This window comes from Eleutherodactylus coqui, chromosome 13, assembly GCF_035609145.1.
Source record: "Eleutherodactylus coqui strain aEleCoq1 chromosome 13, aEleCoq1.hap1, whole genome shotgun sequence".
NCBI lineage: Eukaryota > Metazoa > Chordata > Amphibia > Anura > Eleutherodactylidae > Eleutherodactylus > Eleutherodactylus coqui.
In genome coordinates, this window is record NC_089849.1 from 50499385 (window position 1) to 50526857 (window position 27473).

Here is a 27473-nt window from a genome sequence, read left to right on the forward strand (position 1 = left end):
ACGCAATTTTGGTTTCATACTTTCTCTATTAATTCTTTGCAGGTTTTCAAATCTTTGCTTGCAGTCACTTAGTATTTCCTTCCACTGGTCATTTACACAGAGCTGGTTACAGTTAAAGGGCATCCCACTTTCACCCACTGGAAGTGTACCATGAAGACTCCTGTTGATTGACTGCAAGCAGAGTTTTTGATACAGAGAGTACAGTGCTCTCTCTCTCCCCCCCCCCCCCCCCCCCCCCGCTCACCCCCGGCACCCCCTGAATCTTTTCGCCCGATTAGGCAGTGACTCGAAAAAAGCGATGCTCAATCGAGTAATTGCTCTAAACGAGCATGTTCGCTCATCTCTATGAATGAACCATTTGCATAGCAATGTCCTTCTCTTCAGTGGCCGTAGAGCAGTATACTGCAGACATTGCACAGTGTTGCTCCAGGGAGATATTCCTGGATGCCACTCTCGTCCCCTCCCTTTGCTGCCAGCTCCCATAGGCTTCTAATGGGAGCTTCTATTGCCGCCATCAGCCGGCAAAGAGAGGGGGAGAGAGTTTAGCATTGCTAAACTCTTTTTCTCTGGCAGATGAAATTCAAGGCTACGTCACACATGTGCCGCACCCGGCTGTGTGAATGGGTGAAAAAACGTGATATTTAGCCGCGGCGTAGTCGCTGCTTTCTCTCATTCATTGCGCTGAAAATTGCAATGCCCGTGTGAAAGAGGCCTTACTCTACTAATGTATGCTTTTCTTTTTCAGACTGATGATTAGAACCATGGATCGGAGCCCAAAACAAAGAGCTGTCATTGAATTTGTGGTGAAAAAGGGGTGTGCACCTAAGGAATTCCATAATCGGCTAAACATTCGCAATGTGCGGCATTGGGTGAAGAAGTTTTAAACAGGAGAAACCGAATATTGCAGATAAGCCGAGGAGTGGCCGCCCATCAACATCAGGCACTGATGAGAACCGACAAGGTGCTGATGAGTTGATTCGAGGCGACAGACGCCGCACAGTTCAGGATGTTGTTGATGCGTTGCACGTGTCCCTATAAACATTCTTCAGCTGATTATGTTTTCCCTAGGTGCACACCCCTCTTTCACCAGGAATTCAATGACAGCTCTTTGTTTTGGCCTCCGATCCATGGTTCTAATCACTCTAGGTGAAAAAGGAAAGCATGTATCAGTAGAGCAGCGACACCTATATAACATCATTCATAGCCATTCACAGTCACTGGGATAGATAAAATGTTAGACACCGAGGCATCGTTTTTGATTCACCCTTGTATATTAGAATATTGCAGAATGTTCTTCTCTGACTATGTAATACCACCTCCAGACCCATAATCTGCAGAGAATTTAAAGGAGCTTTACAGCTTTTAACTATTGAAGGCCTATCTTCAAATTGCGGGGGTCCACCGGCCAGGACCCTCTCTGATCCGCTGTTAGCTGGGCCGCTGCACTTTTCCATGGAGTTGATGTGCGCTGGAAGCAGATAGCTCTATTCTGTCTGCAGTGGCCTACTTGATATTCCAAGGTTTCCTTGCAATACTGAGCTGGGCAATGGCAGAGAGAACAGAGCTATCCACTTGCTGCAGAAATCAGCAAATGTACATTAGCTGGATGAACAGCTGATCGGTAGGGGTCCCAGGTGGCGAACCACCACGGATCTGCTACTGATAGCCTACCCTGAAAAGCTGGACCGGCCCTTAAGGGAGCTTGTGGACTCATTTAAATATAATAATAATAAAGACACAACACAGTGACATTGTAACACTATAGAGAAAAGGTCATTCGGTAAGTAAAGAAAGCCGTACAAGCCATAGGGTACACACATACCGCTCCCTCTTATGGCAATCTATGGACGGTTATACCCACTGCATCGTAATAGAAACACCTAGTTTTCAACATACTACATTTAAAGTGGCTATCAGATCTCCTATCTGACTGCAGAGCATAGAGGGGCAGCATGGGGATAGGTAGCTTTCTGTTATTTGATGCAGTATTTGCATGTATAAAGGCTTTCTCTATTAGTTCAGGGTGGTTTCAGATGGCCGTAGGCGCAACAACGATGGCCGCTACGGAGTGCAGTTATGCCTGAGCAAGGCTTTTCTTCGGCTGTTCAAACTCCATACCAAAGCGCTGTTGTTTGAAAATAACGGCAGGAAGATAGGTGCCGCCAGATCTTTCCTGCACGTAGTATTCACTAAGATAGGGCGGGTCCTATCCTTTCTCGGACGTACAATTAACGGCCAAGAAAAAAAGCTAGTGAAAACGAAACCACTGAAATCCATTGAAATCGGTGTTTTCATTTTGTTCCGTTATGCGGACGTGATTATTACAGCCACATAATGGGAGGAAACCACATTCATCTGAAACCGCCCTTATACATGGAAATATTTCATCATATCATAAAAAACTATATCTTGGCTCAACGTCCTCGTCGTTCACCCGCCTTGGCATTCGCTGCCCTCAGATAGGGTAACATAGGAGACCTGACAAATCTGTTAAGACAGATGTGGAAAAATGACTGGAGACAGCTATATATTCTTAGCAGCTAGCAATAAGAACTATCATAGGCATCATTAGAAGACAACATCAATGATTAGGCTTTGTCCCGCCCTGACTTAAGACATATAGTTACAAATGTTTTCACCCCATATTTGCGTTTCCAGTTCTGTAGCTATTTTTCTCCAACCTATTACTTTGTTTCTATTTTGTGCAGTTTCCCATTCCATTCATTGTCGTCATTCAGGTCAGTGAAATAACTGTGTAAGGCATTAGCTCTAGGAAGACCCTTAGAGAATATCAAGGGGCTGGAGGTGCTAAATCTGTTGCACATCTGCCTTTCCTTGTAAGCGGAGGGTTGGAAAGGAGCAACTGGAATATTTATTTTCAAATATATTCATGTCCGCTGCATTGGAAGAAGAGTAAGTAGTAAGGAAAATGCTCCACCTAAATGTATAGTGAGTAGAGATGAGCGAGCACCCAAATGCTCAGGTCCGCGTTATTCGAGTCGAGCTTTTCGTAAAATTTGAGAGCTCTGGTTTCTTGGTTCTCTCTCTCTCCCCCTCTTTCTCTCTCTCTTCCTCTCTCTCTCTCTCCCCCCTCTCTCTCTTCCTCTCTCTCTTTCTCCCCCTCTCTCCCTCTCTCTCTCTCTTTCTCCCCCTCTCTTCCTCTCTCTCTCCCTCCCTCTCTCTCTCTCTCCCCCCTCTCTCTCTCTCTCTCTCTCTCTCACCCTTATCTCTTTTTCTCTCCCCCTCATCTCTCTCTCTCCCCCCCTCTTCCCTACCTGCCAGACCAAAAATTTGCCATTGACGTGCGCTGCATCGCAGTGGGGAGGGGCCAAAACAGGCACGTCAAAGCGGGGAGGAGAAAACTGGGGCGGTGTCGAACACGGCTTGATGCTCGTTCGCTCAACTCTAATAGTCAGTAAAATCTCATTAGTACTGCAGCCTGGGGTGGAGAATGGCATGACTGCTACCAAGCTAAATCATGGTACATAGTCTAAGCTGATCATACACTTTGTTGGCCTGGTATTATCTCTCCTGATTTCCCTATCAACATACACATTAAGGCTGCCTGTCTCGTTTTGTTTTTTTTTACTGCGTTTCCCGCGACGATAATCCGGCTACGGGAAACACAGTAAACGCTTTCCATAGACTACTATGGTAAGAGCAGCCACGCTGTCCACGAGTAGGGAATCAGTGCGATTCTCCACTCGCGGGATTTAAATTGCAGCATGCTGTGATTAACCGCGATTCTCCATGGTGAGCCTATCTGAGCTACGCCCGTGGACAGGAGGCCTAAAGGAGGATTCTGGGCATTTACTATTGATAACTTATTCTCAGGGCAGGTCATCAATAGATCATAGGTAGGGATCCCCACCGATCAGCTGATCCTCTGGACATTTGTGGCCAGACGTGTAATTGAAAGGCTTCACTCCTATTGAAATGAATGACCACTAGTGATGAGCGAGCATACTCGCTAAGGGCAATTGCTCGAGCGAATATTGCCCTTAGCGAGTACCTGCCCGCTCGAGACAAAAGGTTCGGCTGCCGGCGGCGAGCAGGGAGCGGTGGAGGAGAGCGGGGAGGAACGGAGGGGAGATCTCTCTCTCCCTCTCTCCCCCCGCTCCCTCCTGCTCACTGCCGCAACTCACCTGTCACCTGCGCCGCCGGCACCTGAACCTTCTCTGCCGAGCGGGGAGATACTCACTAAGGACAATGCTCGATCGAGTAATTATCCTTAGTGAGTATGCTCGCTCATCTCTAATGACCACTGATGTAAACATTTGGCTCGGCTGCACTAAGGGTGCTTTTAGACGGAATGATTTCCCTCGTGCAGCCGATTCATACAGGCAGATACATGGTTCATTCGTTCACATTTACTGTATAAGTGAATGAGGACAACTGAACAATCGATATTTAAACCAAACGATTAGCGAACGAACCAACAATGATTTTGATCCCAAGCGGCAGACCCCCACAGATCAACTAGTGATAACGTATCCTGAGGAGAGGTCATCAATAGTATAGGCCCAGAATACCCCTTTAAGATCGGTTGAGGATGTTCATTTTTTTTTGCCATCGACAAAAGGGATAAGCCACTGGCAGAGGTATGCTATGTCAAATAATTAAAGGGGTTATCCAGTTGTAAAGTATTGATGACCTTTCTTTAGAGTGGGCTATCAATTGTAGATTGGTGGGTGTCCACTGCGCAGGAGCCCAACGATTAGCTGTTTGCTAGGCAGGTACATTCAAGCACAGAGCTGAATTCTTCAGGAATTACTCAGCTCTGTTCCGACTGCAGTGGTCAGGCTTGGTATCACAGGCCAATCATTTCAATATGAACTTTGCCTGTAACACCAAGCATGACCACTGCAGAGAGAACGTAGCTGTCTGCTTCCTGAAGAAATCAGCTCAGTAGAAGAGTGCTCACGTAGTAGATAAAGAAGTGTTAAACAATCCACAATATGTTTTATATTTTAGATTCCTCTAAGTAGCCCCATTTTGCTTTGATGACAACTTTGCACACAATTGGCATTCTCTAAATCGGCTTCATGAGGTCATCACCTGGAATGGCTTTCCAAAAGTCTTGAAGGAGTTCCCAGAGGTGCTGAGCACTTGTTGGCTACTTTTCCTTCACTCTGCAGTCCAAGCCATCTCAATTGGGTTGAGGTTGGGTGATTATGGAGGCCATGTCATCTGAAGCTCTATTCTATCACTCTCCTTCTTGGTCAAATAGTCCTTACCCTGGAGCTGCATTTGTGGTTATTTGTCTTCTTGAAAAAGAAAATGATGGTAAGTTTAAATCAGATAGGATGGCATGTTGCTGCAGAATGCTTCTGGTAGCCATGCTGGCCAAGTGAGCCTTGAATTTTGAACAAATCACCAAAAATGTCACCAGCAACGCACCCCCACACTATCACCTTTTCTGTGTTTCACAAAAACATTGTGGTTGGAACCAAAAATCTCAAATTTTGAGTCATCAGACCAAATGCTGTGGTGCTAATTTAGGGTGTCTGAGGCTGGTAACTCTAATTAACTTTGCCTTCAGCAGAGGTAACTCTTGGTCTTCCTTTCCGGGGGCGGTTCTCGTGAGAGCCAGGTTCATCACAGCGTTTGCAGGTATCTTCAAGTGTGGTCATGAAAACAATTTACGTTCTTGAAATTTTCCAGACTGACTGACCTTCATGTCTTAAAGTAATGATGGTCTGTCATTTCTCTTTAATTAGTTGACTGGTTCTTGCCATAATGTGGATTAGTAGAGTAGTTGTATAGGTATAAACACTGTACAGAACTGTATACCAACCCGACCTCTGCACAACACAACTGATGGTCACAGACACATTAAGAAGAAATTCTGCAAATTAACTCTTAAAAAGGCATTGTCGAAATGAAAACCACCCCAGGTGACGACCTCATGAATCAGACTAAGGGCTTAAACAGATGAGCGTGTTCTTCTCCCCTTATACATCTGTGATAATCACAGCCATGTAACGGGACAAAACGATTCCACCGATCTCTATAGGAGTTCAGAGGTTTCGTTTTCACTGCGGGGATTTCTTAGCCGTGAATACCACGGCCAAGAATATATAGGACATACCCTATCTTCCCCGCATATAGTGAACACATGATGCGGAGAGGATCGGCAGCCGCTATCTTCCCGCTTCTTTTTTCAAACTCCTGCAGTCTGGCGCGGAGTTCGAACTGCCGGCGTGGGGAAGAAAATCTTCCTCGTTCTGATGCAACTGCGCACCGTACTGCCGTGTGTACTTGTGCATATGGCAGTGTGTTTTCAGCATGAGAGAATGCCAGAGTGTACCAAGCTGTCATCAAAGCAAAAGGGGGCGACTGTCTTTGAAGAATCTAAAATATAATCTGGTTTGTTTACCGCTTTCTTGTTTACTACTTATTTCCATATGTGCTCCTCCTTAGCATTCAATGAATCTACAATGTAGAAAATTTAAAAAAAAAAACGTGGAACTAAAAGGTCTGCCCAAACTTTTCACATGTATTGTATACATGGGAAATTGACCTTTCACACATTGAAACATAAGCGTCCATCTTTGACCAGTCAAAAAAGTTGGGAGGTACTTTATGTAATCATTGGGGTCCAGGACCCCTGCTGATCTACTATTGATGGCTACCCTAAGGATAGGCCATCAATACTTCACAACTGGACAGGCCCTTTAGGCTTCATGTCCATGGGTGGGTCAAATTCTGCATGTAGGAGCCTGCAGTGGAATCTTACCCTGCCCATGGCCGAAGACCCTGCATACCTGTGCGGGCAGGCAGCGGCGTCCAAGCGGACCTCTAAACATCCGAGTTTTCTGTACTGTGGATGGTCCACACGGCTCTCGGATCGAATGGCTTCCATTGACTTCAATGGAAGCTGTCCGTGTCGGATCCGCAGTGAAATGGAGCATGTTGTGATTTGTTTCTGGACCAAAAGGGACGCAAATCAAATCTGCATGCTTTATTTCATTTCCGGATGCCCATGTTTCCATATGGGCGGCTTGCTCTCCAGGGTGCCCTGAGCGGATTCCGCAAATCAAATCAAGGACATTGGGCCTTAATGTCAATCAACAATAAAGACAAAATAATCATCTTCACGCAGGCAGAGTTACAATAGCCACTGCTAGAATGCAGAGGGTTGCAGCTCTCTTGGCACACATACACGTTTCTCGCATACATATACAGCAGTAACATTCAATCCTCATATATGGTTTGCTCCTCAAGGGTCTGTTGGTCAGTAAGCATGCCCATTTTTCAAAAACTCAAATTAACCCTTTGGATTTTGTCCTAATGAGAGTGTGGTTTACAATGTTACCCTACGTTTTCTATGAGCAACATCACAATTTTCCAGTATTCACAAATCTCTATAAATTAGGAATTTATTGTATACTTCAGAAGCGCTAAACCAAAGTAAGAAAGGACAAAAAAAGGTCAATTGGCTCATGAGATTATATCAGAGATGTCAATAGAAAGTTGTGTTTTTGTCTATTTACACGGGCCGATGACAGGGAACAAGCATTCGTAAGTCTGATTGTTCAACCAGTCATTGGCCGTGTAAACATGCACAGGGGTAAGGCAACAAATAGGCTTTTTATCATTAATTGCATCTTTTATGTGAGCATAAAAAAAAGTGTTTTCAGCAGCAAATCTCTACACGTAATTAGGGATGTGCTGCTGACAATACTACAACTGCATGTACCTAAATGACTGCAGTCCAAACCCAATCCCACTCCAAAGAGTGTACTACTTGGGCTTGCTCATAGGTGCCATGAGCAACGGATCCCGCAATCACTTAGGTAAAATCGTGGCGGCCAAATTTGCACCATTTCGGTGCGGATTTGGATGCATTTTTAATTGCGGATCAGCTGCAGAATTTAAGCCTTTTATTACAAGGGCTGAATACCGCAGCATTAATAGGCATAAGGGGGATTTTACAATCCACAGTGTTTTTCAAAAACGATGTGTATTCGTTTTCGAAAAACGTTTCTACCCCGCGTGAAGGGGATTTTTTAAAATCCCCTCCACATGGCTTGTACAGTAAACGGGAAGCCATTTCCACCATGTGTGAAGGCAGCCTGACTCTTGTGCACCAGGGTCATTTTTATTGCTACCTATGGGCTGCAACCTTCACTCAACCTCTTTAGAATCAGTCAGTTAACTGAAACCTCTTAGCCCTCATATTAACCCCTTCCAATCCAATTTTGGATTCAAGGTTTCCTAAAAGGCTTTCTCTTTCTGCTGTTATACAACAGTGCCATCTGCTGGCTAAAGCCAGTGTGTGTGCGCCAGAGAGGCTCTGACAGCGAAGTGGCTGGCAATAGACGGTAAGAATACCCTGTTGGACGTCTTCGGACATTGGAGCTGTACACGCTTCAATCAGAATGTAGGAAGACATGAGACAGTGGATTGGAAAGTGTTAAAAGGCACATAAGGCCACACATACGATGCAACTCAATCCATTCCGATAGGCACAACCATTGCTGGCAACTTAAAGTTTTCAGACTTACAAAAACATATTAATGCTACTCCTTTATCAAAACGGTCTAAAAGAAAACTGGCCTTATTGCCTCTACACTTTGAGGCCCATTTTGTGTAAGTAGTATAAAGTTGTGCCGGTGTATTTTATATCGGGGCACAATAGCTACAGCCACTACAACTCGCCTTTCAGGCTTACCTAGGCAGAGGCCATACTCTTCCCATGAACCACTGTGCATGGCAATGCAGCCCATGATGGGGCATGACAATATCACTGCATTGTAAAACATTAACGGGGGTGATTTGTGAATAGTTCTAAAATGAAAAGCTTGTCTTTGTGGCCCATTCCAACCAATCACAACACAGCTTTCATGTTGTATTCTGCTTTTGGAAAATGAGAGCTGCTCTGTGATGAGTGCATTCACATCATGTTCATGTGCTGCAGGTTTTGTCAGAGATTTTAGTGCAGATCTACAGCAGATTTCACCCTTTCAATTCAATTTAAAGGGGTGCAATCTGCTGCAGATCTACACAGCAAATCAGTGACATGGGAACGCACCCCTAAAGTGGAATTTGAGTAGGGCCGTGTGCCAGACTTCTGGCGTAAAAAATGTTACATACTTTTGTATAAGCCGTACTTGGCTTGGCTTACAATTCACAGTCATTATTACAAAGCTTGTCTACAAGCTCTAACACTGACTTGCAGGAATACTGCCTTCCAATAGATGGCGCTGCAGATGTACTGTTCCATCTTCCCTATCTGCATATCTCCGAGAGGGGCATGGATTGCCTTATCAGTCTCCTCACTTACCTTCTAGGTTTTGCCAATATGTAAAGTTATTTCCTACCCCCCGAGTCTAAGTGCTTGGCAACCTCCGATGCTCCCACTGACCAGAACGGCAACTTCCACTCTATTCACATGGGGACCTTTGTGGCTCCCATCAGTGGAGTTCCCAGTGGTCAGATCCCCAATGATCATAATGTTACCCTCTATCTTGTAGTTAGAGGGTAACTTTATATCTTGGCCCAACTCCTTTAACCCTTTCAATCCAATTTTGGATTCAGGGTTTCCTAAAAGGCTTTCTCTTTCTGCTGTTATACTACAGTGCCATCTGCTGGCTAAAGCCAGTGTGTGTGCGCCAGAGAGACTCCGATAGCAGAGTGGCTGGCAATAGACGGTAAGAATACCCTGTCAGACGTCTTCCGACATTGGAACTGTACAAGCTTCAATCAGAATGTAGGAAGACGTCAGACAGTGGATTGGAAAGGGTTAAGACCGGTGTATAAAACACCAACGAAAGTAATTTCCCCCGCAAGCATCTTCCTCCACTCCATGTAGATGGCAAGAGCACTTTAAATATAGCTTTCAAAAGTCTCATGCTGAAGAATGTGGACTTTATGTCCGTGATGCAGGGTTCATATGCTCCAACAGTGCATTCTCTTACCCCATAGACTTGTAAATCAGGGCCGTTCACACTAGCTGCCTCAAGGGTCGCTGACAGGATAAATAGTGCAGACATTCTCTGGTTGTCAGCCGCCCATGACACCCCTAATGTAAACACTTCCTTCATCTCACATTCCAAGTAGCTCTTAACCTCCAGGAAGGAGCAGCGAGCTGCAGTCTTGTCTGACGTCATTGATCCTGTGTGTATCTGAAGGCTTGTAAGATGTAGAATATTTCTCCATACAATCTGCAGAAGGCAGAACCCCTGAGAACGTTCAGACTGTATTGTACTTTTTTTTGTACTTTGGTTGATATTGATTGTGATTATGATATGTACTGTTTTATGGATTCCGACTGAAGTATGTGTCGGCAAGGAGAAAGTTGTTTATTTGTGAAGTAATAAAAGTCTTTGGATCCATATACAAATCTGGTGTCCATTTGTACGATGAGGCTTTGGTGAGAATACAGTGTGCGTTCCTTAGTGGAAATACTAGCTGTAGTGTGAGGAGCTTATTGGACTACAGTGGAGGATGCCCATTAGATTTTTATTGGATGTCAAGCGACGTCCTCTTCTTAGGATACATCTTCGATGTCTTCTGTACTAAGATTTGTTAGTGGATCCCTCCAAAACGAGAAGTCACTAAACTCCTGAGTGAGCAGAGCCGAGACCGACTGGGAGGATGGAGGGGGAAACATGACATTCACCAAGTCCCTGAGGGCTGCATACCTGGAATGAAAGGAAATTACGACAAGTGAAGCCGGGAAGGAATGAAAACAAAGAACTCTTGATTATGGGATCTCATATCCAGGTGCGTAGGATCCTATTGCAAAAATGTAAATGGGGCTCAGCGTTTGTTAACCCTTCCCTACCAAACATTTATTAAAAAAGAAGTCCAGCATGAACCTTGTTTGCCAACATTATAAACAATAGGCTACCTTTACTGAATGTACATTCCCCGTCAAAAGAAAAAGTATATTGCACCAATAGGCAGTCTGTCTTGTGCACATAGCAGCAAACCCACACCATAGCAGCTCAGTGAAGAAATGCTTAAACATAATGACAGCACCAGAAGCAAGCTTGTTACATAAGTGCAAGAACAAACCTCAATACATAGATACAATACTACAACCAAGCTCATAACATAAGTACAGCCCCAAAACCAAGCTCATAAAATAAAGGCAACACAAGAAGCAAAAACTTATAACATAAATGCAGCACCAGAACCAAGCTCCTAACATATATACAAAATACTAAGCTCATAGCATAAGTACAGCACCCAAACCAAGGTCAGTACATAAATACTCTATCAAAACCAAGTTCATAAAATAAACTACAGCACCAGAACCAAGCTCAGTACATAAATACAGTAGCAGAACTTAGCTATGGGCTTACAGTGGTGCCTTGGAACATCAGATGGGAGGAAACATAGCCAGGAGGAGGATGATCTATAAAGCTCCACAAGACTCTACACCATGTAAGAAAATCATCTGGCTGCGCAGCCCTAAAGGGTACGATCACTCCAAGCCTACATCTCCCTTGTGTCCCCCTACAGGCTGGTAGCCTGCGCCCCTTGCAACCACAGGAGTTGCATGTAGCTAAGGCCGGCCATGATCGTATCCGAAAAAGTGGTGCCTAATATTATTATTGATTGGTTTTATACTTCCCTGATCTGAGGTTGACCATACAATCCTGTCTAGATATATTCAGATCAACTAAGCAAAATATGTGAATATAAACATAGTGAAAGCTGACATAAAAGGAAATGGGGATGAGGACACTTTAAACTGTATAACACAACCCTCTGCATGCTGACATCCTATAGACTCACGAGGATTTAAAGCTGAAATTCAGGTCCTGGGTCAGTTCTCCCCTTGGATTCACAGTGAAGATCCGGGATTCTGGAACCCCCACTTCCCTGTAGGCTACGACATCCTGCGGTGAGTGGGTGATTGGCACAAGTACAGAAGAGCGGGAAGAAGGGTGGGGGTGATTGGAGACAAAAAAGGAAATGAAGAGAGGGAAACAAGAGAGGAGAGCATTATTTCTCTGCTCCATTCTCACACATACATTTACATACAATCCACAGCCGTCCTCTCTTGTCATATAGAGTTTCAGCATCCCCCGCACTAATCGAGGCCCAGATTTCTATCCTGGAGTCAATGATTCTTTTCTGTTTGTCACTATTCTTACCTTATAGGCACATACAGAAAGCATAGAACGTGTGTCTTTTCGCCTCTTCTTTATTCCTACTGATGCTATATATAAATGCTATATATACATACATATATATATGTTCTGCACACTGACCCATTACAGTCAATGAGGGTATACACATATGCATTTTTTTTTCTTATATGGACTATAAAAGAATTGCAGCATTTCCTACTCTGGTCCAACTTCTTGGACGACAGTCACCCATTCAAGTCAATGGTGTGCAAAACAAGAAGAACAGAGCACACATGGAGGACATCTGTGCGCACTCTCCGTTTTTCACTGATCATTGTAAAGCAATTCCAGAAAAAAAATTGGGCCACCTTCAGCTTTTTTTGAAATGGGAAAATGCAATTCCAGCTTTGTTTTTTAGGTTACGTTTTTACGGCTTTCACTGTGCAGTAAACATGCCATGATGATTTCTACCAGTCAGTATGATCACTACCATGACGTTCATATGGCGCTTTTATCACTTTTTATTCCATTTTTGGAGCGGCGAAAGAAAACAATTTTGGCTCTTTTTTGCAGCATTTGCCATGCAGGATAAACAATGTGAAATTGTTACAGACACTGCGATGTTTAATTTATCGCCGTCTGGATTTTTTAAATATCATCAATGTTTGTTTTATATTTTTAAGATCTTTGTTAAAAAGTTTTATTTCATTTTTTCTTAATTAGGGAACTTTGAATATGTGATCACCTGTACAATATACTGCACTTCTTCAGTAATGCAGTCTATTGTGCTTTCAGCATTATCCTACTATGCCTTGCCTGTGGGCATAATAGGGTGACATGGATCACTACTTAGTCTCCATTGATATTAATGAGTTATCCATGTAATGCACAACTAAGTCTTTGTAGCGTTTCTCCAGGACTCTGGAAGAATAGGTAGAAGTGGAGAACATGCCCCATCTGAATGGGTTTTTTCTACACCAGACAGTCTCATTAACAACATATAGAAAGTTTGTACATTTATATGCTCAGTCTTTGTTCTACACACTACACTATGTTGACAGAAGTATTGGGACAACCACCAATGCTGTGCTGTCAGGTGAAGGGGATGTATTGATACCCGGTGTATGGTATCCATCTTTGGATCAACATAGGATGTTTATATTTTTCTATGTGATAGTAATGTCAGTGATTGTTTATGAAGGTCATGTGATGCATTGATTACTATATCTTTTTATAGGGCTATAATTAATATATTTGGCTATCATGTAACAAACCTGAGAGGTTATCCTGATGTTGGTAAACGCTCTATCGTGTGCCTTGTTGATTGATGCTCAAGTGTTTGGAATTATCTATATAGTGAAGGCCACTGTCAAGCTAATGAGTACATAGACATTCTGGATAATGTGGCACTACCTACCCTGTGGCAATACTTTGGTACAGCTTCGTGTCTCTACCAACATGACCAGTCACCATGTCATACAGCACCCAGTGTTGAGGAGCAGGTCAGGTTGGCCAGCCCAAACTCTAGATCTCAATCTCATCGAGTATCTTTGGAGCAAACTAGAATGCTATATTCGTGCATGCCCAACACACCCATTATCTGAAGTCTTCCTCGAGAAATGGAGGCAAATTCCTCCACACATCTACTAGAATTTGGTGGAAAGTGTGCCAAGGAGGGTTGCTGCAGTTATTGAGGCCAAAGACGGCCCAACACTGTATTGAAAAATGGGATAAAAATCGAATTTCATCACCTTCTATGTGTGCCTGGAAACTTTCGTCAACATAGTGTATGTTCAATATTCGAACACGCCCGTTTTACTCACATTTGGTCTGTTGCCAAAGGCAGCATAAAAAGGGTAAGGGTCTGTGAAGAGTTGCCGTATGTCAGAGAGACAAGCAATCTTGAATTGCTCTGGGGTCTTCTCTATAACCTCCCTGCAAGAAAGAAACATACATTAGTATACCTGGGGGGCAGCAGAGGTTTAAAGGGCAGATCCACCTTTACCACCATTTTTTCAATGCATTTAAAATAAAAAATTAAGTCAATTAAATAGTCCTAATTAAAAATCCATTGTTTTCTGTCTTCAACTCCTAAACAGACATATATTTTTTATGGTTGCTGTAGAGGTGCACTATAGAGAATGGCATGTAGGGGGCAACACACAGGCATTCTGGTGCCAGAGAAAAAGGAAAAACACCCACAGGTATGGTATGGAATGGAAGATATATGTCACAGAGGTTGTTAGCTTCTGTGATATAGATCGGTCCAATATTACTCCAGGCCAGATCTTCCACCTGACCCAGCAAGCTATGTAAAGAGACAGGTGGAAGTGAGGAGAGAGGTGTGTGTGTCTGGGAGAACCAGACTTGTGTTGTGACCAGACTTCTGGTCAACCTGACTCCTGTTGTAAGCAGAGAGAGACGCTGTGACCAGGCGGAGAGACGTTGTCCTGGGAGGACACTTGGGGAACTCTGGCCCTGGGATTGAGGTCTGGAGATGCTACGGCATGGCGATGGGCTGCGCTTCTGGACTACTACAGGTCTGTGAAGGTGAACGGACTTGTTACTGTTTGGCAGCTGTGGACTTAATTGCTTCTCCTGGGGACTGTGGAGGATTAAATTGAAAGGACTTTGCAAATGTTATAATTTGTCTGGAGACCCAGTCATTTCTGTTCTGCTAAAACTTACGTTGAATAAACTAACAGAGGAGTAAAAGTGACCATTGGTGTACTCAGTAACCCCCGTGTTGCCACATTGCATAGCAAAAACTCTATATAAGTAGATTCTGCAGACACACTCCCTTCCATATGTCTTCTACTTTCTGTTTGCCTATTGAATGTATGTTAGTAGGAATTAAAGAACAAATTAATTGGAACTGCTTGAAATGAAGAAGAAAAACTGCGCATGAAGAAAACGTCCAGACAGACAGAGGATATGGCTAATCTTATTATATATACCTGTGAAGTGCTGCAAACAGGCTACTTGGAGACAGAAGGAGAGGCCCTGGTGGAAGGTTGAAGCTGCCTTCACTAACACCTTGTAGGAAGTTCTTGGTAATTTCTGCTAGCCCCACAGAGCGTGCCGAGCAGTACACAAACTTGTAGTCATTCCTGCACACAAGGGCATATTCAGTATTTTGGCAAGGGAAGAGGCAAAATTGGAATAAAAATAACAGCAGAAACGAGATTAAAGCATCAATGTAAAGTGTGACTAAATAACAGCAGATATGGTTATTGAACAACTTAATTATGTACTATGGGCAGGAAATAGAGAGACTGTTGCTCATGATACTGACATGTGGATCGCATTGTAGAGCTGTACTATCCCAGGTTGTGTCCAGTCTTTTCCAAGCTGTGGCAGAATGTGACCAAGGGCATCTGACCTGAGGACAATAGTAGTTAAGAGAATAAGTGAGAAAATAGACATGGTTCTTATATAATGAGGTTTTCTTGGGGTTCACATTTCCTCAGGTGCATTCTTGTTTCTTAGAAGAGGTCTGGCAAGGAGTATGGAATGAGAAGCTTCCTGCTAGTAGTGTAATTATACAGTTGCAATCAAAATTATTCATCCCTCATCGCAAATTAGGTTTATTTGCCAAATTTGCAAACTTTCAGCTGTTAGCAAAACCCCCAAAACACATTTTTTCAACGATTATCGTGTCTAAATGGGCCTTTAGACTGAACGATAATCATTAAGATTCTCACTGATTGTGGGAATATGAGCGATATATTGGCTTGTGTAAAAGTGCCCAAGTCTCCGTCTCTCACTGACAGCTCAGATCAGAGTTCATTAGGGGAGTGAAGGAAGCTTAGAGATAAGAGCTGTCTGAAAAAGTTTTGCAAACAAACTTTTCCCTAATCACCAAGTTTGATTATTTTTTTTTTTTACAAACAGTTGAACATTTGTAAATTTGTCAAATAAACCTAATCTACAATGGAGGATTGAATAATTTTGATTGCAACTATATATTCATGAGACCTACAAAAGAAAATAATTTCTCAATATTGGAAATGAAGAAGGTGTTTGTAGCACTGACCTAGTAACGGTCCCATCGATGTCACTGATAATGATGTGGTCTGTGCTCTCCCATAAGTAGATCTGCGCTCGAGTGCGACATGTGCCTTGGAACTTCGTACAGACGCTGAAAGCCACTTCATTTGCTCCATTGTTTAAATTTAAACTTTTCTGTTAAAGAGAGAACCAGACCGCAGTCATTGTAAGAATAACGTGCCGCCCCCCAAAACAGTGTAAGGTTATTGGAGGCTTGAAACATGATAGTAGACACAGGGTTGGATAATAGAGATGGCAATGGTGCACTTCCCATTTCCACCAACTAATTCCCTCCAAGGCTTTCTAAACACTCCTAGCAGCAAGATATGGAAATTTGTAAAGTTTGTCCTATATGCTACACAACATAAGGCCTCTTCCACATGGGTGACAAAATCGCAAGATTTTGTAGCAATGCAACATCACTATAAGGCTTCTTTCCCATGAGATACCATCTGTGGCGTTAAAGCTTGTGAACTGGCACACAAATCTAACGCCGAGGCTGCCATGCCATTGCCCCTTTCCCCTCCCTTCCCCTCGCAGCCTCACCTCTGCTCTACTCCCCGCTCGCTCTTTGCAATGGAAGGGGGTGGAGATAAGCTCCGCCCTGTCCTGCATCCTCCTATTGCTGGCTGTGGACTAGGGGGGAGGGGGTGAAGCCTAGCTCCACCCCCACCCCTTGTTCAAAGCAGCAATGGGAGGAGGCGGGACGGTCCAGTGTTTAGCTCTGCCTCCTCCCATTGCAAAGAGTGAGCGGGGAGGAGAACAGAGGGAGGGAGTTTAGCAGCCACACTATATTGGACAGCCGGGCGCTTTTATGTCACGGGAATACGGCCATGTGATCTGATGCATTGGAATCCAATGCATCAGATCACAGCGTATGCTGGCCAACCATGAAAACGGCGGGCCGATATACGCTCGTGGGAAAGAGGCCTAAGGCTGTATCCGCATAGGCTATAAAATCTAACTACAATACATTACTACAATGTGAAGCACATGGTTTCCAATGGGTTCTTTCACATGAGCGATGTTTTGTAGTGAGATTTTGTAGCCCATGCGGATGCAGCATAAAGCTGCTTCCACATGGGTGAGACAACTCAATGAATGGCTGTGACTGGTTCATCGAGCGCTGGCTCTGATTGGCTGAGCACTGTGGCGTTCAGCCAATCAGAGGCAGTGCTTCTTGGAGGCAAGGATTTACAAATCCCTGACCAGAAAGAACTGCCGGGTACCCAGGAGAAGATGCGCCAAAGCTGACAGCGCTTCTTAAGTGATGTATGTGTTTTTTTTTTATTAAGCTAGGGTTTATTTTAGTGGTTTTACAGTATACATTTCCTACTGTAGCTCTGCTACCCGCTGGTAAATACACTCAGCCCTGCTACATGCAGCTGGACACACTCAGCCCCGCTACACGCAGCTAGGCAAACTCAGCTCTGCTATGCGCAGCTGGACACACTCAGCAATGCTATACACAACTGGACACGCTCAGCTCTGCTACGTGCAGCTAGACACGCTCAGCTCTGCTACGTGCAGCTAGACACGCTCAGCTCTGCTACGTGCAGCTAGACACGCTCAGCTCTGCTACGTGCAGCTAGACACGCTCAGCTCTGCTACGTGCAGCTAGACACGCTCAGCTCTGCTACGCGCAGCTAGACACGCTCAGCTCTGCTACGCGCAGCTAGACACGCTCAGCTCTGCTACGCGCAGCTAGACACACTCAGCTGTACTACACGCAGCTGGACACACTCAGCTCTGCTACGTGCAGGTATATACTCAGCTCTGCAAAGCGCAGGTATACACTCAGCTCTGCTACACGTAGGCATATAGGGGTTCTACAGCTCTCCGACTGTATTCTCTCTCTGTAGTAGATGCAATCTGTAGAGCATACCAGTGATACAAGATATTACCGCACAATACACAAATATATTGGGGGCCCCACAGTAACATATACTATAGAAAGTGATGTAATATACCAACATGTAATATACACTAATTGACTGTTGCCATGTCCCCAAAACGTGGAACACCAAGCCGTGCACGGCGAACAGTTCAAGCCGAATTATCACTCAACAGTTCTTAAAAAATTAACAATCATTGTTCCAAACATTTTATGTTCCCATAGAGAACATCGGGTCAATCTAGTTATGTAAGAAATAGCAGCACTGGGTACCCACAATATAACAGGGCACACCCTGGAAACTTTTAACCTAGAAGATCCTTTCTTCACACTAGCGAATGGTTCACAATTTAATCACAATGCTCCCACTGTTTCTTTCTATCCAATCAGGAAAGGGCAGGTGTCTCTAATCAAGTGGCCTATCAATGTACGACCATGGATGACAGTCCACAGGTTAGCACTGTTGTCTAGAAGTTGAGGGTCCATGGGATTACATCCAATCAAGGCTACATCAATATTAAAGGGCCTCCTATGGTATATGCTACATTGTGAGCCGCATCAGGGAATGTGAATGATGGTTTACAGGGTTGGCAACAGTTTATATACTGATGTTTGAAGGGAAATTTACTCTTTATTTTAATCCCCCATCTCTGTAATTCATTTAAAAATTTCTTTCACACAACAGGGTGTGGCAAAATATGGCTTAAATTCATAAGAGGAAAACAGATTAACACATATGGCAATGTGGAAATAACTTCTAAACCAGCCAAGATTTACCAGTAAGAAAACAGGTCAATCTACAAAATAAAATCCTGACCGTACAAATGCACAATGGGTTTTATCGCTATCTCTTACCAGCTGCTCAGATGTCAACCGCAGGGATTTCCGATATGGCCGAGTTTGTATGGGAATTAATGAGGACTTCCTGTAATCTTCTATCTTCTCATTCAACCTAAGTAGAAAGGTAGGACCCAATAGAAAAAAGGCAACAAGGAAGAAAAAGCAAAGAAGACGGAAGAGAGACGAGTGAAGTAGACATAGAGAGGAAGAAATGTGTAATATGAAGACACACTCACCGCTTAGTGTTGCCCTCTTCATCCTGCTCCATATATTCATTAGGATTGGTAATTGGCTGTTTGAGGAGGGAGTGATGGAGAAAGCGTGTGGTAAGAGTGAGCTAGGTATATTGACGAGGCAATAAAGGAAAATATGGGAAACCCAAAGGAGCTGATTGCATGAGTAATCCAAGTGAAGAGGTGACGTCAGATTAAGTAATGAGAGGCTACTAGTAGGCTTACTTTCAGTAAGCTAGTGAAAGGAAATAGGGGGAAGTATTTAGATAACTAGGACAGGCCAATAAAAGGACAGAGATCCAGAGAAGTAGTGTATGCTATAGAACTGGGAAATGTTGGGCAGTAGAGCACAGGAATGACCATGTATTAAATATGCACTATATTTCCCATTGCAAATCTTAAAATGTCTCACCGGAGGGTTAGGCAAGCTCCTTCTGCGCCAAGAAAACCACCATCCTCGACTTTGAGGTGGCATCTTCTGCTGAGCAATCTGATCAATCATTCCCTTCAAGAACATGCAGAAAATGGGTTAATAATGGAGAGATACAAAGAACATAAGTGCCAGATAAAACCTATACTACCTGGGATAGCACCTCATTGAACACTTGCATGCAGAGAAGAATTGGGGCAGCAGTTGCCCAGTTGTAGAACCTGGGAAACATGAAAGAAAACAAGTAAAGCAAAGAAATAGTAAAAAAAAGAAGTTCAGAAGAAAAAAAGAAGAAAAGAAATAACTGTACTCACTTATTGTGTATTCGCAATACCAATCTTGGGTTTTCTATGAGTGAAGGGTTTTGGCTGAAATCTGAGAATGAAACCTTGTACTTGAGGAACCTGTCTAAATATAGAGAGAGGACAGAGAAGTCATTAGGAGTCCTGATGTTTGGCACTGCATGTGTTAAAAAGGACTTATCATGGGATAAAATCAGCGGGCCTGGCTACATGGTTCAGCAGCTATGGTCCTGCTGACTCTGTCCCAGTTTTTTTGCATACTCCCCTGCCTTTACATGGAGGGGCTCTTCTTATATCCAACTCCCAGTGCTGTCGATGTGTGACGTGGGCAGTCCCCACCGCTCACTGTAAATGGGTGACATCAGACTTCATTGACAGTCCGATGTCAATCATTAACAGAGAGCGTTGAGGACTTACCACCCTTGACAGTGCTGTTAACTGGACCTATGAAGAGTCCATCCAGGTGAGGGGTGGGGTGGATATTATAAAGTAAAAAAAGGGGGACAGAGTCAGCATGGCTGCAGGTGCCAAGCCATACAGCCAGCCCCACTGATTTTATCCCTTGACAGGTCCTCTTTAATGTGCTGTTATCTATACTATTTGTAATAGTTATACCTTCTGGGATATTCCATGAGTCTGTAAGACCCCCACAGAGTGACATTTCCACAGAAGGTAAAGATGATTCCATGTTGTCTTCTGATATCTGCCCTGAGTCCTCCTTGTTATAGAGAGGTGGAGGTGGGGGGTGCGGGTTACTGTAGAAAAGTGATAGATATATATATATTTGCTTTTTCTAATTTTGTAAAGCATCAGCAACATTCCACATCAGTTTTCAGAAAATGGATTTATTTATATCAGTTTCTGACTCCACAGCAGCTTCAAGTCTCATGGCCCTATTTTTTTAAGTAAGCTAGGGCATGTTTAATGTGGATCTGTACCTTTTGGGACTAGAAGAAGAAACAAGTTCCCAAAGGAAACATAAAAACACAAAAAGTACAAACTATGGAGATATTGCTATGGTTGGGTGAAAAACCAATGATGTAAGGCAACAGTGTTAGCCAATGTTTTCTATGTCATTTTATACTGAGTATTCTACTCCTATCTAGTAAATGTCGAGATAGCCTTAATAGTATTTTTTTAGTGAGCCCAATCAAGTGCCCTAAGCCTCAGTTTGCCCAGTAGATTGAGAGAGAGAAATAAAAATATACCTGTGGTCTACCATCAAGGCCACAGGCTTTACCTTATTTTATTTTTATTAATCTCCCATCTCACCACTATATTCAACCTCTCTCTGACCTCTGGCATCTTTCCCTCTTCTTTCAAACACGCCATCATATCCCCACTGCTAAAGAAGCCGACTCTGGACGCGACTGATGCTGCCAACTACCGACCCATCTCAAACCTCCCCTTCATCTCCAAACTACTAGAACGGCTGGTTTACTCCCGCCTTGTAAGCTACCTATCAGAGCACTCTCTCCTAGACCCCCTACAGTCTGGCTTTCGACCTCAACACTCGACAGAAACTGCCCTTACAAGGGTATCCAATTACCTACTGACAGCCAAATCGAGGGGCAATTACTCCCTACTGATCCTCCTCGACCTCTCCGCAGCATTTGACACTGTTGACCACAAACTCCTCCTCAGTATGCTACGCTCCATTGGCCTAAAGGATACTGCCCTCTCCTGGTTCTTTTCCTACCTATCTGACCGCTCTTTCAGTGTCTCCTTTGCTGGCTCTACCTCCCCTCCTCTTCCCCTTGCTGTTGGGGTCCCCCAGGGCTCTGTCCTCGGCCCCCTTCTTTTCTCTATCTACACAGCCCCTATTGGACAAACCATCAGGAGATTTGGCCTCCAATACCACCTGTATGCTGATGACACCCAGCTATACACCTCTTCCCGGGACATCTCTGCACCTTTACTCCAAAACATCACTAACTGTCTGTCCGCTGTCTCTAACACCATGTCCTCTCTCTACCTAAAACTAAACCTCTCTAAAACTGACCTGCTGGTATTTCCACGCTCCATTAACCGACCTCCTCCTGACATCTCCATCTCAGTGTGTGGCGCCACCATAACTCCTAGACAACATGCCCGCTGCCTTGGAGTCATATTTGATTCTGATCTCTCTTTTACCCCCTACATCCAATCTCTGGCCCGAACATGTCAGCTGCACCTCAAGAACATCGCAAGCATCCGCTCTTTTCTCACTGTGGACACGCTAAAAACGCTTACTGTTGCCCTCATCCACTCCCAGCTCGATTATTGCAACTCGTTGCTGATCGGCCTCCCCTGCACCAGACTCTACCCTCTCCAATCCATCCTGAATGCGGCAGCCAGGCTCATCTTCCTGTCCAGCCGCTACTCGGACGCCTCTGCCCTGTGCCAGTCACTGCACTGGCTGCCCGTTAAATACAGAATTCAATTTAAACTCGCCACCTTCATCCACAAAGCCCTCCACAGTGCAGCGCCCCCCTATATCGCCTCCCTCATCTCAATCCATCAACCAGCCCGGGCTCTCCGCTCTGCTAACGAAACCAGACTGAACGCCCCTTTAATTCGAACTTCTCATTCCCGCCTCCAAGACTTCTCCAGAGCAGCACCGGTCCTCTGGAACGCACTACCAAAGGCTACCTGAGCAATCCAGGACTCGCAGAACTTCAGGCGTGCTCTAAAAACTCACCTCTTCAGGGAGGCATACCGCATACCCTAAACAAACCCCTCTGTACTCCGCCTGATAACATGCTCCCTGACCTACTGACTGCAATCCCTGCTAGCCATCATAAACCGCTCCTGCAGTCATACTGTTTCTGCCGTCACACGGCTAAATGTCTGACCATTGTCTATGTGTATATCACCCCTCACTGTCCACCTCCCCATACCGTGCACATCTCCAGCCCCTTTACCTTCTGTATCACCCCACTATTCATAGTATGTAAGCTCGTTGGAGCAGGACCCGCACCCCTATTGTTTCCATCAATTGATTACTATGTAACCGTGGTTCTGTAATGTTTGTACTTTTGTCTTTCTGTATCCCCTGTCTATGTAAGCGCTGCGGAATATGTTGGCACTATACAAATAAAGTGTATTATTATTAATAATCTCTCTATCCATCAATTGGGCAAACTGAGGACTTAGGGCACTTCATTAGGCTCACTGAAAAATAGTAGAATAGACCACTCTATATAGGGTAATTCACAGTTCAGGCAAACCAAGATTATCTTCCTCTAATCTAGGGTCTAGTACAGGCAACGTATATCTGGAAGGTCACGAGGCCCTAGGTATTGGAAAAAAGGAGCAGTATCCCAATGAGACATATTACGCTGGGATTGGGGAATGTACACTGTATAGTGCATTCTTTAATAGTAATATATCAGTCGTGTTTGTCCTGTGAGAAATCATACTCAAACATCAGTGAATCCCAGCAAGGTCACCCAGCCGATATATACTTACCTCGTGGGTAGATGTAGCCTTTACCATATGATGTCCAATGCGCCATGGTTCGATTAATCTATCTGCCTATTTGCCTTTGCTAGCGAAAATTATCAGCAGATTACCCTGAGAGTATACTCAGAATTACCACTCACCACGCTGCGTCTGTGTTCAATGTATGAGGGTTAAAGGGGTTGTCTCGCGGCAAACATCAAACTTTTACATTACCTCATTCCCCCTGTCACCCCCCTGGCATAAAATAGCAATTTAAAGCGGAACGCCGCTCGTGCCGGACCGAAGAGAAGCCAGAAGACCCTTCTGCGCAAGCGCATATAAAAACGCCAGAAGACAGCAGAATTAGACGGATCCATGGAGACGAGGACGCTAGCAACGGAGCAGGTAAGTGTATAACTTCTGTATGGCTCATATTTAATGCACGATGTATATTACAAAGTGCATTAATATGGCCATACAGAAGTGTATAACCCCACTTGCTTTCGTGAGACAACCCCTTTAACGTATGATGAATGGTTACCCCTTCTACATGGGCTAGGGGGTTCCTGATGAACTACTAAGAGCAGTAGGGAAACGCGTCAAATCGAGAATTTATTACACAATTTAGTAACATATTGAACCAAAGCCTGGGAGAACTAATAGTTCAACCTAGTATCATATCAGCACTAGAGATGAATAAGTTATTATCAACACACTAAGCAATTGATCTGTCACAGCAGATATCTATTGTACTGCAGTGAGATAGATTAAGACGAAAAGCAGCTGATCTCCATTAGAGTAGGTCCTTACCTACCAGAGACATATATGTTGTTTGTGTCTGAGAGTTATATGTGTGTGTCGTGTTAAGTTACTGTTCCCCTCCTCTCCTAGTGAGGGTTATGGGACCATTGCAAGTGCCCTGTGTTTTTAGAAGATTTAAGTTAATAAAGAATCAATATTTTATTATATATCTATACAGTGAAAGGGCTTAAGATAAATTTAGGCTACTCTGCCTCAGTGAAATACTGAAAAGAACAGATAGGACAAATCACAGAACCGAGAAATCCAGAGCCAGAATACCACAATATAATTCATAGACGTCCAAAAATAGTAAATTCACAGAAAAAACCACAATTAAACCATAACCTTTAATTCATAAAAATTACAAATCCACACATACCACAATGAATACAAATATACACCTTCAGAAGTGGTAAGCTAAAGATCTCAAAGGAACCAATAGGTCAAGTCCTGAATTGGTAACTTACCCTACTGACACCTTATAAACTAGTGTCCTGCCTAGTGAGAATTGGGACAACCGCCCTGACAAGGGCGATCCTATTCAGGAACCTGCTAACCAGCCCTAATATGCCCTTTATGTAAATATGAGCTACACGGCTAATATTATATGCAATGTGCAAACAAGAAGATTAATAGTCTCACAACATAGGGTTCTCAGATATGTTCTTCTGGAGTTGTAGAATAAATCATAATTTTCTGCCTCTTATTTCTGTGGATGTTCACTTTCCTTTTTTATTTATTTGATATAAAACTATTTGACAGTGTGGCTTTGACTGAGCACTACACTCACACTACTTCAGGAATTGTGTTACCATATATTTGTATTTCATTTTGTATTTTTTTTAACTTATTTTTGTAACTTTTCTTCACATTCACAGTGTGTTTTTTATTTCACAGTTTTCCCCTGTAAAGGTACTTTTACACAAGTTAATAGACACTGTTAACCCACCACTCAGGGAGGTAATAAAGAAGATTATAAAAATCTGGAATTCTATGCCCATGTGCTTGGCTATCTCCCTCAGTCCCATAGAATACAGCAGTAGTCAAGAATGTACATCGGCGAAAAAATGGACAATGGGAGCTCAATGCGCTATTTCTGTGATCCTGAGGGGTCTTAGAGCTCATACATTTGTCACCTATCCTCTGGGTTGGTGATAAATGTTTTTGGTAGGATAACCACTTTAACTCAGAATGCTCTAATAAGGCATTTGAAACTGGGTTTACTAAATTTGACAATCCAGATTATAAGTCGTCTCTCTCTTAAACAACAATGCTGCTCATGTTATTCCTCCTGAGAAATGTAAGAACAGATGGACAACCATTCCAACCAGTACTAGCATTGTCAGACTGTGTGGGGACACACACTATTGTCAAGGGAAATGGGAACATCCAGTTGTCAATTCTTTAAATACACTTATAGGCGGAATAAACAGAAGAACGGAACAACGTAGAGTTCTAAGAAAAAGTGCTCCTGCACCAACTTCCTGGGGTCAAGAAAGGACCCCATAAAAGTCAAGACAGCTGACGGTTTGTCTTTAATTATGAAATTGCCTTCTATAATTTCTATCTCTTACCTGTTAGGAAAATAAAGTGATATTTCCTGGGAGTCGGGAGAGAGAACATCATCAGGATACAAAGGAGGAAGTTCACTGACCACATCTGCATATAATAAACCATATTAGAATTACACCAGCAGTGTTTAAGAAAAACAGCCTAAAACATGGAACAGCTGTTGGCCAAATGATCTTTTGGCTGATCATTCCAATGTCTGATTTCCTGGAGGGGGACGTGTTATTTTCATAGCATTGTATTTTGTCTTTGCTAGTACAGTTATAGTGAAGGATACAATGCCATGGTCTCTGGAAACTAGTCCTAGGATGGGGGAATTAATGTGCAGCCCAGAGGCAGAAGAGGGCGAGACTCTGGTGGGGGTGGGGCCTATTGCAACACTGTTCAGAGCAGTATAGTGTTGGGTTTTGCCCAACTTGGCCCCGCCCCCTTACCCCTCCTGGCTGCCTATAACTTCTCACATCGTAGGATGAGTTTCTTCTGGTTGCACTAACAGCATATGATACTTATGGACAATCCCTTTAAGGAACAAGCCTATTCTGGTGTTAAGGATTTTTTTAGTTTTTGTGTTACCGCATTCTGGAGATGATGCTTTGTCTCTGTGAACCTCTATTTAATGAGGGCAGCAAATGCAAATATTAGAAAATATAATAAAAGGAGGAGAAGAAAAGTCTGGATTATGGCATTTGTCTTAATAGATCCAAACCTTTATGACTTGGAGGTATGGACATTTCTCCAGATTCTGGAACACTCTGGCTAGCATTAACTTCTTCTGTTGGATCAGGAAGCTCAGGACTTGCTGAGGCGAGATGAAATAACTCAAGCTCCCTGGTTGGACTGGGTGGAAGAGACTGGGATATTTGAGGACCCAAATCTGCCCAAGAAACCTGATAGAAAAAAAAAATGACTGTAACATAGTGAACTAGGAAGAACTTAGGGTCTTTTCAGAAGATACAATGGTGAAGCATTTCAGTGCTTGACAGTCGTACCAGTGATAATCACTCAAGGATTGCTCAATGAATGGAGGTGAGCGGGCCAAAGATCACTTCATCCATCTGCCTCCATTCACAGTTAACAGGCAGTCATCCATAGATAAATAACTGCCTGTTTATGATGATCATTCACTGTAAAAAGGCATTTATTTCCTAACCTCAGGATAGGGAAAAAGTATCTGATCAGAGAATGGAGGGTCATATATGTTTAGCAGTGTTCGGTCACATGTGCACTACTGCTCCATTCACTTTGGCCCAATCAGAACCCCCATTCTCATGATCACTGGGGTCCCAGTGGTTGGACTTTAACTGATTAGATACTTATCTTGTGGATAGGGGATAAGTTCTTTTTGTGGAACAATCCCTTCATGGAGTGCAAGGGAGTGATTGAAAGATCTTTCCTCACCTGTGGGAGTCTTCCCCAGTCCCATTCTATGCAGCTCTCGGAGCGAGGTGTCCCAGGAACCCTCAATTCCAGTTCAGAGTCACTATTGGGTGAGGGTGAGCGGCTATTTAAAAGATAAAAAGTACACAATCCTATTTAAATGACAGAGACACTAAAGCTATAGCCTATCTTATCTCTATTTGTTCGGACATATATAGCTATAGCCCCTGCACATAGGATAACTGTTGGACGCCGCAGTGTCCAACAGACGACCCAGTAACTTTCACTCCAGTGCTTCACACAGGACCAATAGTCATTCAACTGAATGGAGATGGAGCGGGCTGGGGATCATTCTGGCCTACCCACCTCCATTTACTGTAAGCATGCAATCGCTCAAACATTGAGTGACCCTATTTACACTTAGCAAAAAGCTGCTCAGCAGTTGTTCCTTTTCCGTTAGCTGAC

The 27473-nt window shown here is 43.7% G+C and overlaps 1 protein-coding gene across 4 annotated transcripts in view; it reads right to left on the bottom strand.

The window, feature by feature from the left end:
* Window positions 1–7356: 7356 nt before the first annotated feature.
* LPIN3 (lipin 3) overlaps window positions 7357–27473 on the bottom strand; it is a 69334-nt gene continuing 49217 nt past the window's right edge. For all 4 annotated transcript variants that reach the window (XM_066587718.1, XM_066587719.1, XM_066587720.1 and 1 more), the window contains 15 exons: window positions 27030–27132; window positions 26338–26518; window positions 25637–25721; window positions 20454–20593; window positions 19851–19944; window positions 19688–19757; window positions 19519–19611; window positions 19110–19165; window positions 18889–18985; window positions 16126–16274; window positions 15385–15471; window positions 15047–15199; window positions 13913–14024; window positions 11752–11855; window positions 7357–10649 (listed from right to left, as the gene is read on the bottom strand). In XM_066587718.1, the coding sequence (XP_066443815.1) occupies window positions 10496–10649; window positions 11752–11855; window positions 13913–14024; window positions 15047–15199; window positions 15385–15471; window positions 16126–16274; window positions 18889–18985; window positions 19110–19165; window positions 19519–19611; window positions 19688–19757; window positions 19851–19944; window positions 20454–20593; window positions 25637–25721; window positions 26338–26518; window positions 27030–27132 (1678 nt within the window). In that variant the 3' untranslated portion in view covers window positions 7357–10495. The remainder of the gene's footprint in view (window positions 10650–11751; window positions 11856–13912; window positions 14025–15046; window positions 15200–15384; window positions 15472–16125; window positions 16275–18888; window positions 18986–19109; window positions 19166–19518; window positions 19612–19687; window positions 19758–19850; window positions 19945–20453; window positions 20594–25636; window positions 25722–26337; window positions 26519–27029; window positions 27133–27473) is intronic.